The sequence below is a fragment of the Haliotis rubra genome, unplaced genomic scaffold, assembly GCF_003918875.1.
Source record: "Haliotis rubra isolate DU_JTF1 unplaced genomic scaffold, ASM391887v1 Scf1373, whole genome shotgun sequence".
Lineage (NCBI taxonomy): Eukaryota > Metazoa > Mollusca > Gastropoda > Lepetellida > Haliotidae > Haliotis > Haliotis rubra.
In genome coordinates, this window is record NW_025765307.1 from 42,279 (window position 1) to 58,672 (window position 16,394).

General features: G+C 38.0%; 1 protein-coding gene across 1 annotated transcript in view; it reads left to right on the plus strand.

Annotated features, from left to right (window-relative positions):
- The first annotated feature begins 7,786 nt into the window (after window positions 1-7,786).
- LOC124268356 overlaps window positions 7,787-16,394 on the plus strand; it is a 42,670-nt gene continuing 34,062 nt past the window's right edge. Inside the window, exon 1 of the mRNA XM_046703331.1 lies at window positions 7,787-8,228. Within this exon, the coding sequence (XP_046559287.1) occupies window positions 7,895-8,228 (334 nt within the window). The 5' untranslated portion in view covers window positions 7,787-7,894. The remainder of the gene's footprint in view (window positions 8,229-16,394) is intronic.

A 16,394-nucleotide genomic window follows, 5' to 3' on the forward strand; every position in this document is an offset into this window, starting at 1 on the left:
AACACAACACAAAATATCGATAGCACAACACAAATGACGATAGCACAACACAAATGGCGATAGCACAACACAAATGGCGATAGCACAACACAAATTGCGATAGCATAACACAAATGACGATAGCACAACACAAGTGGCGATAGCACAACACAAATGACGATAGCACAACACAAATAATAAAAGAGCGCGACATTGCGATAGCGGGAAAAGGCGATATTGCGATATGGTGACGCGATATAGCAATACAGCGGCATTAGGATATAGCGATATTACTCAGTTTCCGTTTGTGAAATGTAGAAAAGCGGGTACGTTGATCCATTCTTAGGATCTAATAATAAGATATGACTCTGTAGGTTCCACGAACATATGCTCCAGGCAACAATGTCAATGAATTCGGCCCAGACGTCGATGTCAATGTTGTCCACGATGAGGGTGATGAAGAGTGATAACTCTGATGTATATCTCTAGAAAGCAAAATATCGAACAATCGTTTATTTATTTCTGTGTCTAAACAGTCCATTGCAGTACAATAACTGGTGCTACACAATATCATCCGTCTCCACATCACATTTAAGATTCTATGACTGACCGGTAGTTACACGAAATTGCGATTCAGCGATACTACAATATGGCGTTAAATTGATAAATTCATTTTCAAATGAAAATGGTATGTGCGTATGCGTATGAGTGTGTGATGTGCCCATGATGACGCAATGTATTTGAGTGAGTGAGTTAAACTTTTAAGTCACATCGGCAGTATTTCATCCATATCGGGACTGAGAAAGTAAAATAACTAGAATATCACAGTACAATGAAAGAAAAAAACATATAAAAACAGGCTATAGATTGCCAACAACTGAAGGTAGATCATACTAGGGACCATAATGTTGTGTTTGAAATAATATTGTATTGACTTAAGTCAGAAAGCAAACACTTTCTAGGGATTTTATGTAATGATAATATTCGGTGTATGCAAGTGGATTTTATGCAAGAGCTTAATCTTCTATGTATGCACAGCATGGATATTGTGCTATTGTGCAACCCATCATCTCACTCATCAAACTGAACGAACAACCGAACATACAGAAAGAAACAAACATGATCGACGAAGCAACACGAAGTGAACATAAAAAGGTGGAGTAGTTATAATTATCTAAGACTAAATCTCTTAGCAGCTGTTCAACTTCGGTGTCCGCTGCCAAATAGCTGGAATATTGCTGAGTGCGGCATTAAACAACAAACGAACTAACCAACCATCAACTTCGGTGTTATGCCACCACTAATTAAAACACAATGGAACAACGTCGGCGAATGGAATCAGTGTTACACCCATAAGTGTAGAAAATTACACTAACTGTTAAAAAATAGACTTACTTACTGGTTTTCTTTAAATGGTCATTACAAGCATGTCATTTGACCGATTATATTCAATCTTAATACATACAACACAAAGCAAAAATTTGTTATTGTACGAATTTATAATTGTCTTATCTTTAAAAAGATATTGTGAGCTACAACCAAATCAGGGTGTTATTCTAACTTTACATGTAAAAGATGTGCTTCTGCTTTTTAAAATAAAGTGTACCATTCAGCTTTTCTCAAGAACTGAACAAACTGCCAGTTACTAAAGCACCACCTGAATCGAAGGGCAATTATAGAACTGTTGATCCAAAGAGGCGATCACACAAGAAGGCACATGTGAAGCACGTGCTTCACACAATATATCAAACGCAGTGGGTCGCAGGTTCAGGTGCTGCGAACGCGCCGAGCACATTGGGGCATATATTTCAAAATTGCAGTATGTGCACTCTAAACTAATATAAAAGACGACAGTGCTAAACATTAACTTTCTCTGGCACGGCAAGACGTAGACTTTCGGAAAATGGCAAGTTATTGGCATGGATGGCGCCTGCATGTCATATCAGCATCGGTGCTAAAGAGAGCATTAATGATTGTTAGTTGACGTGGCCACCGTTGAACTGAAGGGTTATCCAAAACCTGAAAGACCGAGGAGGTCCAATGATCTTGATGACTAAGTCAAATTCGACGCCATCCCATGCCGAGGAACTGTGCCGGCAAATGAAATTGGAAGTCCGACTCTCCACCCCTACCTGGTGGTATATAGCTCGTATTTTATTGGTATTACATGTAATATTGATCTTTGTGTTGAATAAAGTCTTTTATCAATTGAAATGGTTAGTTTTTAGATTCAAATTGTGATAACTTGCTAATGTTTTACTGTCCTTTGCGACAGATATTCTGTGTCTTTCATATGTCTTTGCAGAGTGCCCAGGGTTTCCATTATCCCCTTATTCATTGTCATCATTTTTGTGTGTGTATGTTTATTTTTATTATGTAGTGTAGTCTCCCAGAGAGAATTTTATTGACTTGTATATGTTTCACAAATTACACACATCAAACTAGATTCATTCCTTTTTGTAATGATGGAAAAATACATGTAAATAATGTTTATATTGACAGAATAAATAATAAAAATCATCATAATCATGTCAAGCATTATACATTCCCTTTTTCTCAGACTGAACACAGGCAAGCCATCCACCCAGTCAACTGCTTCAGTTCAGATATTGTCAGATACTGACCAAGCACAAAACAAGTCCACTTACTTCATGATCAACACATCTACACAGACTGATTAAACACGTATGTATATATGGAGATTCCGCGTTAATTTATTCATCACTGGTTGCTTTCTTTAGGTAGGATACAGCATGATCCCTGTAAAAGCTAGTTTCATTAACATTGACTGCATGAAAGCACTATCAGGCGTTATTCTCTCCACATGCATGTCCAGTTAACTGAACACAATAAATTCACAAAAACTGCACCCAGTAACCATCAACTGACCGTGTACTTGTGCGTAGTGATGGTGAGATCTTTTCAAAGAAATTACACCATTTTACCTTTCAAGGTCTAAAAATTCACACGCATTGCCAATGGCCATGTTGCGTGCTGAGTAGGAACATTTGATGACAACAATCCCACTTTCACCATTGTCACAAATCTTGCCATCAGGTGTTCCTCCCAAAAATGAAAACAAATTGTTCACAACAAACCCGCATTAATGAAAATGTCTGTCTGGATATTTCTGATGGTACCTAGCCTTAGCATCTTTTTCATGTTTCTTCATATATTCTAGTTGTTGTGCTTTAATATTTCTTTTAGTGAAAATGGAGTTCTGGAAGCAATGATTTGGTCCTGTTTTTGACAAAACCTTTCAAAAACTTGATGCAGTTACACGTTTCCTACGTTCATCAAACCAGGGTTCATTTGACTGACTCTGTCGTTTCATTTCAAGAGATTTGGGGATCCTTACAGATTGTATCTTCATCATTTAGATGAGCAAATTCCTGGGGAAGCGTCACTGGTGGTGGCAAGATAACACTGGTGCTCCCACATTTGTATGTAGTTGGTGTTGGATTCTTGATATGTTTCATCTGAGTTAATAAAAAAAATAATTTCAAATATTTTGTCATTTCAGGGATATCAGCAATGGACATACTACCTCTGGCAGCAGAAAAAAACATGATTTGGAGGAACAATTACAAGACAAGTCAATAAGAGAGTTGAACATCAAAGTAGCATCACAAGAGAAGACAATTGAGGAATTACAGAGAGAGCTTCAACAATCAGCATCATTTTCCATAGATGTTGTGATCACTAGTGGTAAAAGAAATAGAAATCTTATTCAAACACTATACAGGTGTTACATACGTGAGATTTCTCACATCATTTCTGATTACTATCTCACATTACCATCATTTCTACTACCCCAAGGAGAGGACATTGATTATTCATCAGGGAGAAAAGACATCAAGAGACATAAACCTCAGGATGCATTATTGTTTACTACCTGTCGATTAAACCATGGGTTTGGTCTTAAAGACATTGCAGTTCGCAGAAGTCCTCAGTCAGCAGGTATTATTTTCAACACACGGCTTGATCTTTCATATTTCAAGCTGGGGCAGATTCCAATATGGCCACACGGGGATGATAAAATACAATGTATGCCTTACAAATATCACAGAGACTATCCAACAACATTAATTATCATTGATGGGACAGAAGTCAAAACACAGACCCAATGTGCCGTAAGATTGCAAAGTCAAGTCTACAGTGATTACAAGTCCTCTTCTACTGTTAAGGGTTTGATTGGATGTGATCTAAATGGAAGCTTAATGTTTGTTTCAGAACTAGTTACTGGTTCAATATCTTATAAAGCAATCACTGAACAGTCTGGGTTTTATGATGCCATTAAGTCGATGGAAGAAATTGGACACATTAATGAAGCTGATGGCATCATGGTCGACAAAGGTTTTTCTATCAAGAATGAAGTTGAAAAACTAGGTTTGAAACTGAATATACATCCAAAAGGAAAGGCAGGAAAACAATTCAACATGGGGGAAAATTCATGTACAGAAAAAGTGGCAAGGCACAGAGTTCACATTGAGAGACTTATTCACAAGGTGAAACAGTCAAATTGTGTTGCAACATCTCTATTCTCCAGGATAAACAAGATTTGGTCTGTTTGTTGCCACCTGGCATTATTTCAGGATGTTTTTTGTTAAGTAATGGTGCATGAAATTAAAGAATGGTGCATATTTAAGTTGTTCAATGAGGGCAAGCTACTACTGTATACAGCAACTCTTAATAAAACAAAATTTCAAACTGTTCTGAAATGTTTGTAAATTAGTTGCACCTCTTGGACATATATACAGTGGAAACCTGATAAGTAAAATTTCAAGGGACTCGCCAAAATTGTTTACTTATCAGGTATTTTACTTATCCAAACTTATAAAAACCTGCAAATGACAACCATATGCATGTATATGTATGCATATGTAACAATGAACAACTTATCAGGGCTGGCCTCCAGTTGTCAGCGTATTGTCAACTGCATGACGCCAGCGAGCTGTAAGTAGGATGTTTGTTTGACTGGAGACTGACACGACTGCCCCTCATGTCGGATTATGTGGTGATCGCTAATTTAGTTATCCAGTCTCTTATGTTAAGTAATTTACTTCCAGGGACCGTGAGAGACTTTTAGTTAAGCGGTATTGTTTACTTATCCGAGTTTAGTTAACCGGACTCTAATAGTGATAATTAATGAAGAAATTTGCCGGGACCAAAGAAAAGTGTTTACTTATCAGGTCTGTTTAGTTAAGCGGTCTTTACTTAGGCAGTTTCCACTGTATATGGATATATACCTGATACGATAGTGCAGATCCAATTGGCACAACTTCCAAAGGAGTTTTCTCCAAAGGCAAATCATTGTGTGCTGTTCTATTCAGCAGTGGTGTGCTCTGTAGAGTTTGAAGACTTGCCATGTCAACCCTTTGTAGCCTGAAATACACAGATATACATTCGGTTGATATACAAAAACTTCATCTTGTCTTTGTAATGTGTATTACACTTATAATTAAAAATGCAGATTTTCTATCATGAATAATGAATTTCTTTATTCTGTATTTAGGCTACATAAGGGCAGTTATCATTAATAACTTGTACTCAAGCAAAAATGTACAAGTGTTTCAAGGATATCTTGATGACAATTTCAATTGAATAATCAATTGCAGCAAAATGTCTGATGAATAAGAATAAAACTAAACTTGTAATTCATGTCCGTGTGGCATTGAATCGGCTTTCGTTTGCGTTGCTCAGTTGGTCTAGCAACCACATCCTGGCTGATAGGCACTGGCAAGATTTTGTCTCCCCTTGGCTTGTTCCATTGTTGTGGCATGGATATGGAACTCAAATCAGATGGAATTTATTTGAAGTTTGGGAGCTTGAATCCCTGCAACGTCTTGATAAGACCTAGTATATGGGAACACTTCCCACTTAATCTGAAAGAGAAAAAGCAAAGATTACCAAATTTATTTAGCAGATTATGAGTAAATGTTTTAGTTTAATTTGTTTAGTTGATCCTCAATAGACTGGCTTATCTAATAAATAGATAATTCCTTGATCATACAAATGTTCTAAGGGACCGTTCATAATTTATGTCCAGGGGGTGATGATGATTTTTATAGAGAAGCATGTACAATTGTACAATGTGAATGACACCCCGCCCCCTAAAATTTATGTACAAAGTTAGTGAACCCCTGCACCCTCACCCCCCTTCTCCCATAATTTTGAAGCATACAATTGAATATTTTATGTGCAAAATTGCTTGAAACCACCCACACCCCTCCCCGTACATGTGCACAATATTTATGACCCCTCTACCTCCCCAGAACAAAATGGGGTGTCACACACACACATCAACAAATAAAAATAAAAAATCATCATCACCCCTCTAATGTATGACCAATACATTTTGGTATATTTGCATTAATTCACTTAAACAATTTTATTATTACAAATAACTTCATAAACAACATTGAATATAGGGCCTCTCACAATAATTAAACCCAAACGGTATTTTGACATTGACAAGTCTGGCCTCATCATTCTAGACCCTTTCAAGGTTGGCTGCAATATGCATCACAATATATACTACCCATCAAAAGTTTAGACTCACTAGTGTAAATGTAGCCACTTACTTGTCCACTGTTCTAAACTAGCTTTTTGCAAAATATTCCATACTGTTTAAAGGTACTGTTTAGTTATGAACTGGTGTATTGTAAAACATATTCGTAACATTGAAAAGATTACTGTCATGAGTTCAGTAAATGATTAAAATCTGTGAAAATTGGCGAATTCTTAACAAAACTTTACACCAAAACGAATCTGTTCACATGCACGACATTTGCTCATGCCTTTCGCAATTTGAAGCATCATCCTTGTGCAATTCATCTGCATCAGGTTTTCAGTTGGTTCCCCCAAGTTGGTGGAGAAATTCATCTTCGATGTAACCACATACATATACATAACATATAGTGAGTGCTTTCAGTGAGTCTAAACTTTTGATGGGTAGTATATTAAAATCGTACGCACACACTTTCGTAACAGGTATAAAAACCATCTCCTAAAATACCAACTTACCCAGCTTTGCAAGAGCAATAAGCATATTTGATTCAGTCGACATCAAGGTCAAGTGGCAGTCGATGAGGCGGGTTGTTTTTCCTGAGTGTTGGCCAACACTTGGCTTATACGGTCGGGAACTGAAGTGTCACCTCATGAATGTAGCCTTGCTGGTAATGATTAAGTCACTTTTCCATGCTCTTTGTTGATATTTGATCAGCAATCGGTAAAAAGGACACAGAAAAGTTTTCAGGAATGCATGCGAGAGAATTGCTTTGCTTGGCGGTGGCCATTTTGTTAGAAAGCGCGGGGTTCCTCGCAACAGTATCCAAGGAGGGCGGGACTTCGCGAAGATGCGCGGATCCGTGAGTTTCCAAAGCATCCATGAAATATATGTATTAATTTCCAAAATGCTACCGCTATTGCATTCCTACTTTGGTTTCAGAACTAGGTAACAAACGACCTCTGGAGTTTGAAAAGGAGTATAGCTATTTATGTGCATGAGTAGATTAATTAACGTACTACACGTGATATATCGAAAACTGTCACGTTGTCGCATTGTCGCCCTTTTGCAGAATTAACAATATTATTCAAAGTGCAACAAAGCGACGTGGGGAAAATGCAACATATCGCGATTTGGTTAATTTTGACACATTTTGCTTGTTTTTGTAGGGGCGACAATGCGGATAGCGCGTCAATGTCCCTTCTAGGATTCCATACTATTTTGCTATTCGCTGTTTCTGCTCTACGATAAGCCCACGCACAATGATACCATGCACTGCTGGTTGCCCAAGACAGACACGTATGTGACAGCAAACAGTGACCACCTATCTATGGACACATGGACGTCATATAGATGCTGGTAACTCTGGTTGGTTATACACTACTGTATTAAGACAATTAAGACATTATGCCAACATTCTGGTTGATATTCATTGCTTCTACACTTGGTATCGACTCTGCACGTGGAACATGTGTGGCGGACTGTGACTGGAGTGTGGGAGAGTGGGGAGGATGCAGTAGATCTTGTGGTGGAGGGTACCAAACCAGGAACCGAACACGTTGTTGTCATGACAACGAGTCCACGGAAGCATGCCAGGAACGATGCCAGAGCAAGTCCGTTGGCGATGTACCCGATACCAACAGATCGTGCAACAAGTTCTGCTTCAATGGAGGGACGTTTGATGAAGACACCAGTCTGTGTAGGTGCAAACAGGGATGGACAAGCACCTGCTGCCAAGAAGGTATGGCAATGCTTTACATTGTTTAAGGAATATTAAAAACCTAAAGATATTTCCATCATTTGCTTATGAATGATGAATGAGAGAGAGAGTGTGTGAGAGAGAGTGAGAGAGAATGAGACAGAGATTGTTATTTCCTCCAGAAATGAAACCGAAGATTATGTATACATACCTTCAATCTAACATAATACATATTTGTAGTTACGTACATGACAATGTCATTCATAGTCGACATTTGATATGTAGTGAAATATAATAAAAAATTCACAAAGTGATGGCGTCACTTGTACACGCAGCGTCTGCATTAAAATACACACCCAAGATATGATAGACATATTTTGCAAAGTTTCCAACATTTCAAACTTTACGTAAGTTTCAGCATCAAGTAGATCAATCAAGAATGAGAAAATGTTATTTCGGAAAGGTAATAACTTTTCATAGTGTAGTACATATGGTTAGCATATTCATAAGCGTGTTTGTACAAAGCAGACATTCTTTTGAGACTTTATTTCGTGATGAAATGTTCAAGCATAATTGCAAGTCTGCTCTGTGTTCAGGATATAAACATGCTAAGTTCAAAAGTATGTGATATGTCAGTGATGTATGAACTCTCATGAGACAGTACTGCATTGAGTGATACTTTGTTACGCCACATTTGTTTTTCACATTCATTTACATGAATTAACCACTGTAAAACTAAGTACAGAAGTAGTTTCTAAGATTGTGTTTGCTCAAGACAGACTGAAGATCTCACCAAATAGTTGATTTTCTGGGCGTATTAACCTTGACTATGAATATGAGACTGTCACAGCAATAGTTGCACAAAGAGCCAAAGAACTGGAGTTAACTTTTATCAATGTAACCAAGCACGGTCAACAATCGTAAGTTTGCAATAGTGGATTCAGATTGAGATATCTTATATAGTCCCTTTACGGTGCGGAAAAAGTACCGCTGTGTGTTTTCTAGCAAACAAACTGACTTAAACAATAATTCATTTCCATTAATGTTGCGCTCTGCCAACACTTTTCAATTCTAGATTTACATGTTTGATTAGAGGTAAGAAGTATTCTGCCATAAGTAGTTGCATTTGCTTATGAAATATTTTCATTGTCAAAAGTGTAGCTTACTTTTTACTTTTATTACTTTTTGCAGTATTGTAAGTTAAGCGCCGTTTAATGACATAGGCATGTACAGTATCGAGAGGCATTTGAAGTCATTTTAGTGAAGTACTAACAAATGTTGTGTCGTCAGCAAGCAATATAGTCGGAATACTCAGACCATAAACACTTAGGCCATAACTAGCTTGTCTCAGGGAAGAAATCAAATCATTGATAAATATTAAGAAGAACCAGGACGACATAACACCTTGCTTAACAGGATACTCGTCAGAGTTTTCACCTTTTTAACTTACAAAAGCATATCTATTTGTACAACTGTAGTGCAGTAATTTCCAGATGTTCCACAAGTTTATTTTTATATTGTTTTCTAAGGAATTATCAGAACACTGCAAAAAAAGAAATGTGTAAACAATAAGAAAAAAAAACAGATGTCGAGGTCTGCAAGCAACGTCGTCGAATGTCTTTGGCTATCAAAAATTCAATCAATTTCAGGAAACCATTCTTTTACATGTTCTTAACTTTAGAATATGATTCCTCTGCTCATGAAAGTCACCTCATAATATAATTTCATAACTGTCAAAATAGGTTCGGAATGCTTTTCTTTCAAACGAATTTTTCCCACGGGAGGAAAACTTAGTACCCTTTCGATATTTGTCAACAAACCTTTTGTGTGTATTATTATTTTGTTTCGTCCCTAGCTGGCGATCTATAGCCCGATTTTATATTGTGTTGTTTTGAAATGATTTAGCATTTTACCCTGAACTCAAACTAGTCATTTGAACCTTTTTCTGATGTTTGTGGAATGTGGAATCGAACACCGGCCTTCGACGTGACTATCGCTTTAACCACGAGCGTACCCCATCGAGCCTCACCTGGACATTCTGTTAACTGCTGAATATTTGAGATAAATAGCTCTGCACTTCAAACCGGGACTACTTTAGCAGTGGTAATAACTACGGTTCAGCCTCATGAGCAAGAAGAAAAGCGACACAAACATTGCCCAAGTTGTATGTCTCTAATGTCTGATGTTTACGGCTTACATAAACTCGCATACATAAACACGATAAATAACAAAAGATTAACATGTAGACCAAGACTATACAATAAGATAGTAATTATGTAGGTATGTCCACGAAACGAAACGCTTCACATCTTCCTCAAACTGGTCTCAGAAGGGATGCTGAAAACATCTGAATGTTTACCACGGATAGACTGATTTCACTTTTAACACTGTCAGTGTATATATCACACAAATTAGATTTATAAATTGTGATTGAACGATTAAGGAGAATGACACTGATATCACATAATTTGCGGACACTTGTTTACAACATTAATAATTGAAATGCGATTATTGATAAAGTAAGCGAATGAGGGACGCATAGAAAATTAACATATGTGAACATCTCATGAACTACAGAATCAGAATCGTATAGAGAGAGCTCAGGGATTTCGTTATAACGTCACATCGGCAATACTTCAGTCTTATCGTGATGAGAACAATTCATACATAAAGTGAATAAACTTAGAACATTAAAAAACCTGTCGTCAATGGGCAGTAAACCTGTTTTAACTTAACTCTGGTATGTTCTAATGAAAATATATCACTATAGAGAACAATACAATTTAAAGCATAGCGTCTTTGTTTGTGTCCATGCTTTAGCTAACGAAAATGTTAATCAAAAAACGGACGGAACTACTTTAAAAAAAACAAAACATGCCTTTTCATACACTTTATTCAGGGATTACAGAATAAACCCGAAATCAATTATTCCCGACAACATTCAGTGAAATGTGAACATGATCATTCGCAGCAGTTGTTCCACTGACACTAGTCACAGAACTAGCATCGGCCTTTGGTTCCACTTTCAATCTCTTTCCTTGAATGCCGTCACTGACAGCTGCTTCCTGTTCAGTGCTGCTCCGTTTATATTTCCTCACTGCATTGCTCCTGTGGCCGGTTGTCTTGGCAACTAGCTGCTGTCAACTCCTGAGTGATACAATCTCGTGGCGCACGTCGCACGGATGGAATGTTTTCTGTAGAATCCTGCAAAGAAACATTGTTATAGCTTAGTGCATTCGAACTGAAAATATATTCTTCTTAGCTGCTACTTTACAAATACCAGGAAAACCACGTGGCTTGTGAAACTATTGCATTTTAAGAATTATGAACCACATACGTGTATTATCCAAAAACCAAAATGTATATCGTGACTGATGTCGGTAGTCGGGCTTCTACTACAGGCAAGATGTCTACCGCCTCCCATCGTTCATAATGTTAGCGCGTTTTACCACGAAACACTGCACATGCAACGGTCGTGAATGATCGTAAATATGTACCTAGACAATTTACTTTGAAATCCTGCACTTCTGCAATTCCTCCCAATGGTCTGTTTGAGTGTACTTTTCCCTATTGGTTGAACACTAAACCACTGATCATCTCTTGGTTTCACAAGAGGACGTAAATACAAATCATTTGGAGCGTTCTTTGGTCGAAGAGACATGTATTGTCGGCTCGACGTTAGTGTCCTTTAGCCCTCTCTGAAAGCATTTACTAACTTTTTCGGAATATCTCAAGTATTCCCCCCATGCTCATTCTCACCAATCACGAGCTGATCAACAGTTAAATGACGATGTTCGTCTCCGCTCCTTAGTGCGAAATTTAAACCAAAAAGTTAGACCATGGTATCCACCAACGTTCTTGTTCAAAAGTGATGACGTTTGCTTGTCTTGTACGCATACCAATGCCTTTACGGGATTCCATTTTCATGACACTGTCCAACGTATTACGAAGTTCAATAAATATCTTGTCCGATAACAGTTTCACAGGTCTGCCTGAATTGCCCAAATGCATTTGAATGAACAAGACAAGGGCCTCAATGTCTTTGCTGGGTACTCGCTTCCATCTCCTTTGCGAACTTCCGACACAAACCATTGACAGACAGTAGTTCAGCTTATCGTCATTGAGCTCTTCCAGTTTAAGGTTAATAACGTTTAATCTCTGTCCATGTGTATTTCCTTTACTAATATTTCGGTTTGCTCAACCTCCAAGTTTCAAATAAATTACACGCCCAGCGTAACGAGCTCTTCGTTCGTTCTGGAAGTGTACTTTCAGACAAACTGGCTATTTCGTCGTCCATCTTAGGAGTAGTATATCGTTCCCTTGGTACAGAATTGTTCGACGTTCTTGACGAAGCATTGACATAGTCAGTTGTATCAACATTTATCAAATGTGAAGACACTTCCTCACCGCTAATATCACTGTAATGTGGGAACTGATTTACCTTGTTCTGCGACAGTTCCATTGCGTCATAGCTACTACTAATCAGTTCATTGTCACTTGAATTAAACTCATTTTGTGAAGCGAAAACGCTTCGGGATTAGGGAATTAGTTCTTCCGACTGGGTATCCGACATGACTTCACCGGAACACATGTGAATGCTGGCGGGAACAGCATGTGCACATCGTGCTTTGCGTTTTTATGGTTCTCGTTAAAGGGCCAAATTGTTGGTCCACAAGCCACTGAATCCGTATAAAATATGATAGAGTCCGCATTAAATGCACGGGCATTTGTTGCTGCTCATTTTTATAGTTCTCATTTAGGGCTCTGTTAAATGTTCAATGAGCCCCAAAATGCCTCTATTCCTAATACGTATTCAGCTGTCATAGGAATCAACAACATCTATCCGTAAATATATGATTCTAATGAAAGATTGATTCTTGATTTGTATATGCCATGCATTAAATATGTTAAAGCACTCGGACTTTGGTCTCTAATGGTTGAAATTGGTAGTTAGAGCACTCTTCGCTTCGCTCATCGTGCTCCAACTAACAATTTCAACCATACATACAAACGGGATGTAGATCACCAGCAACTGAAAATAGATCACCATACTAGGACCAGGGGGACCTGCATGGACACAAGCTGAATTTACATAATTTCTTCTGGCGTTGGTGATTTTTTATGCAATCTTAGCTATGTATTAAAGTATTATACATGTATATTCTACGATTAAAATCACGGAGAATGAAACATACTATTATAGTTACTAATTCAGGACAGCCATCGTCCAAATATTTAAAAAGTAAAAAACTATGTAGTCTAGACATGTGAGACTTTATTGTAATTATGTATATGACGCTAATCTGTATTCTATGTAATCCTTATCACTTCCGCATTGTACATTGACTTGTCAGGCAATAAATTACTGTATATGACATTTACAACCCTTATTGGTCATTGCCCTTGGCCGTGTCTGCCATCACATCAACTGGTCAAGGAAGTGCTATTGTTTTTTCTAATTGTCCATTGTTGAGTCGTCGCCTGTCCATTGTTGTCAAAAACTGTATATATACTTAGTATGCTCACATCTATACGGAAGGAAGAAAAACAAAGTACGAGTCCGGTATTCCGACTGTCTGTAGGGACGACCACGAGCAGGAGAATGCCGCTCGTAGGAAACGCCCTGGGGTTGAGCAGGTACTCCTCTTACCTCGCTTATGTCTTGTGTATTTGTTTGTCATGTATCTAAAGAAGTTTGAGCTCAACGTATTCCTTCGTCCTGTCAACGTATTCCTTTGTCTTCATCAACGCACACTTCATCTTAATTATGAGCTAATTCCCAAGTCGACATGTATACCATGCGTTGACAATACTTTGAATGAAATGGGACTTACGTACCCTCGCAGGCGATTTTCAAACGGTTCTAATGTGTGGATCCAAAGGCAATGTGGTATCTGAGATGGAATGGTATTTTCGTAAATTACATGTTAAATTTTAAAAGTCATTTTCAAACTGAAGAAATCTAGACTTGCAGACATGCTTGGGACTTACTTTGGTATCAAAAGACGACTCTGTGTGTGTTATTGTGGGTCTTAATGATGGGTTTGACATTTTGCAAATTCTTCTTTAGCCAGGTGGTATTTGGAGTTGGAAGAACATATTAATTAAGGGACGTGAGTCCACAATGTGCGACCTGGTAGTCTGTGTGTCATCAAACTGGACAGTGTCTTTCACTGACTGTCGCATCAAACACTCATTTATGGATCGCTGACATTGTGTGCTGGCGATTAGGTGCCGGACTCTAAGAGTTAGGGTATGAGTCCGAAGTGATGAAGATCGATTGTAGAGCATCATGCTCATCACGACTGAAACAGAATACAGATGCAAAAAGTCGACAGCTGGCGGTCCTAGTTATCCTCATCTCATAATTATTAGTTACACCTTCGAAACAGAACGTATGAAAATCCTTCGTGAGCGCACTCTAAATTTTCTTGAGATTGTCAGGTACAGATACAGCTTGTACAGAGACCTGCAGTAATTCACGACATACATTGTGCTAATTGCCTATTGACATTTTAGCAATGGGACTTGCCTCCAATCAAACACTGGGTGGGTGAGTGAGTGAGTTAAGATTTAAAGTCACATCGGCAATATTTCAGCCATATCGTGACTAAAACTAATTCTAAATTTATAATACATACATATAATATATAAAACCCTGTCAACGAAGGACAGTAAAACTACTAGATTATCACAGACTGAGTTAAAACTAGCTAGCATATATTTTAAAAGTAGGAAATTATTTCCGGACAATACAATGTAAAATTAGGCTATAGATCGCCAACAACTGAAGGTAGATCACCATACTAGGGACCATGGGGACTTACAGTGCCTTTGCTACCAGCATGGACCCTAGTTGGATTTACACCATCCCTTCAGCCGCTGGCGATTGTAGGACAGGTTTAGCCGAAATTTAAAGGAACAAATATACTACATTGCAAAATCGGGTAAGCAACAATTTAACTTTGAAAGTTTTGGGACTTACGTACCCTCTCAGGAGGACAATAATTCTACGCTACTTCAACCCCTTTTGACGGTACAGCCACTAACAATCTCAGTTACTAATCTAAACTACTAATAATAAAATATGTATCTATTTACAAATCAGTTAACAAATCTAATTTGTTTAAAAAGGCAATAATTAAATAAGAACTTTTATTACTAAAAAGAGCCTTCATAGTTTGTGATTTGAAATAGATTATCCCTTGTGATGGAATATTCAACACAGTTCAATCAAACACTGACTTCGAAATCATTATACTGACTTTGACATGTTGGACGCGTGCATATCCGGGTTGGAATTGGTCTTCAGCAACCCATGACTGTCGTGGGAGGCGACTAACATTATCGGGTGACCTGCCATCGTAAATCATTTGAAGAGCGATGCGCACGTCGTATCACTGGATTGCTGTATCAGACTCGATTATTTACAGACCGCTGTCATGTACATGTAGATGGAATTTTGCCGATTTTAGCTTTAAACAACAAAGAGACAAACAAATCTAAACTCACACAAATGTAGTAATGAGATATGGCAAGACATATGATTATTGCCTATGCTCTAAGAAAGTAAAATGATGTGTATGGAATTTGATATTTATGACGTAAAACATGTATGTGTTTGACGAGTATTGTACGTAACATGGAAATAGCGTGTTATGTGTAGGTCTTATATATACCATTGGCTATTACTAAAGTGAACGTGTAAATAGGTTTATAGACGTTACCGTGAAAGGAATCTATTCAAATATATAATGTGGAGGAATATGTTTGTGTTGTCGATACAAATAAGCACCTTCTACGAGCTTTGGTGTGGTCGAATTCATGCACATAGTGTAACGTACGTACATTGGTAATTGTTGATTGCTGAGTCCTCAGTGTGTGTGTGGCACGGATGCACATAGGGATGAAACAAACGTAGTACCACCAGGCTTCTTGCGAATCCCATCAACAAGTGAGTGAGTGAGTTTAGTTTTACGTAGCTTTTATCAATATTGCAGCAATACCACGACGAACATCAACAAGCGAGAACTAGGAATACGATTGGATTGCCATTGAATTAGTTTGTTTGTCACACCAGTGGGTCTGGGTGCCTTCGACTTTCCTCGAGCACTCGTGTTATTACTGTTTATTATGATTTCACAATGCCATTTAGAAAGGGGTTATATTTGGGATTACAGTTTCTTAGTAAAGTAGAGATTCTAGTAC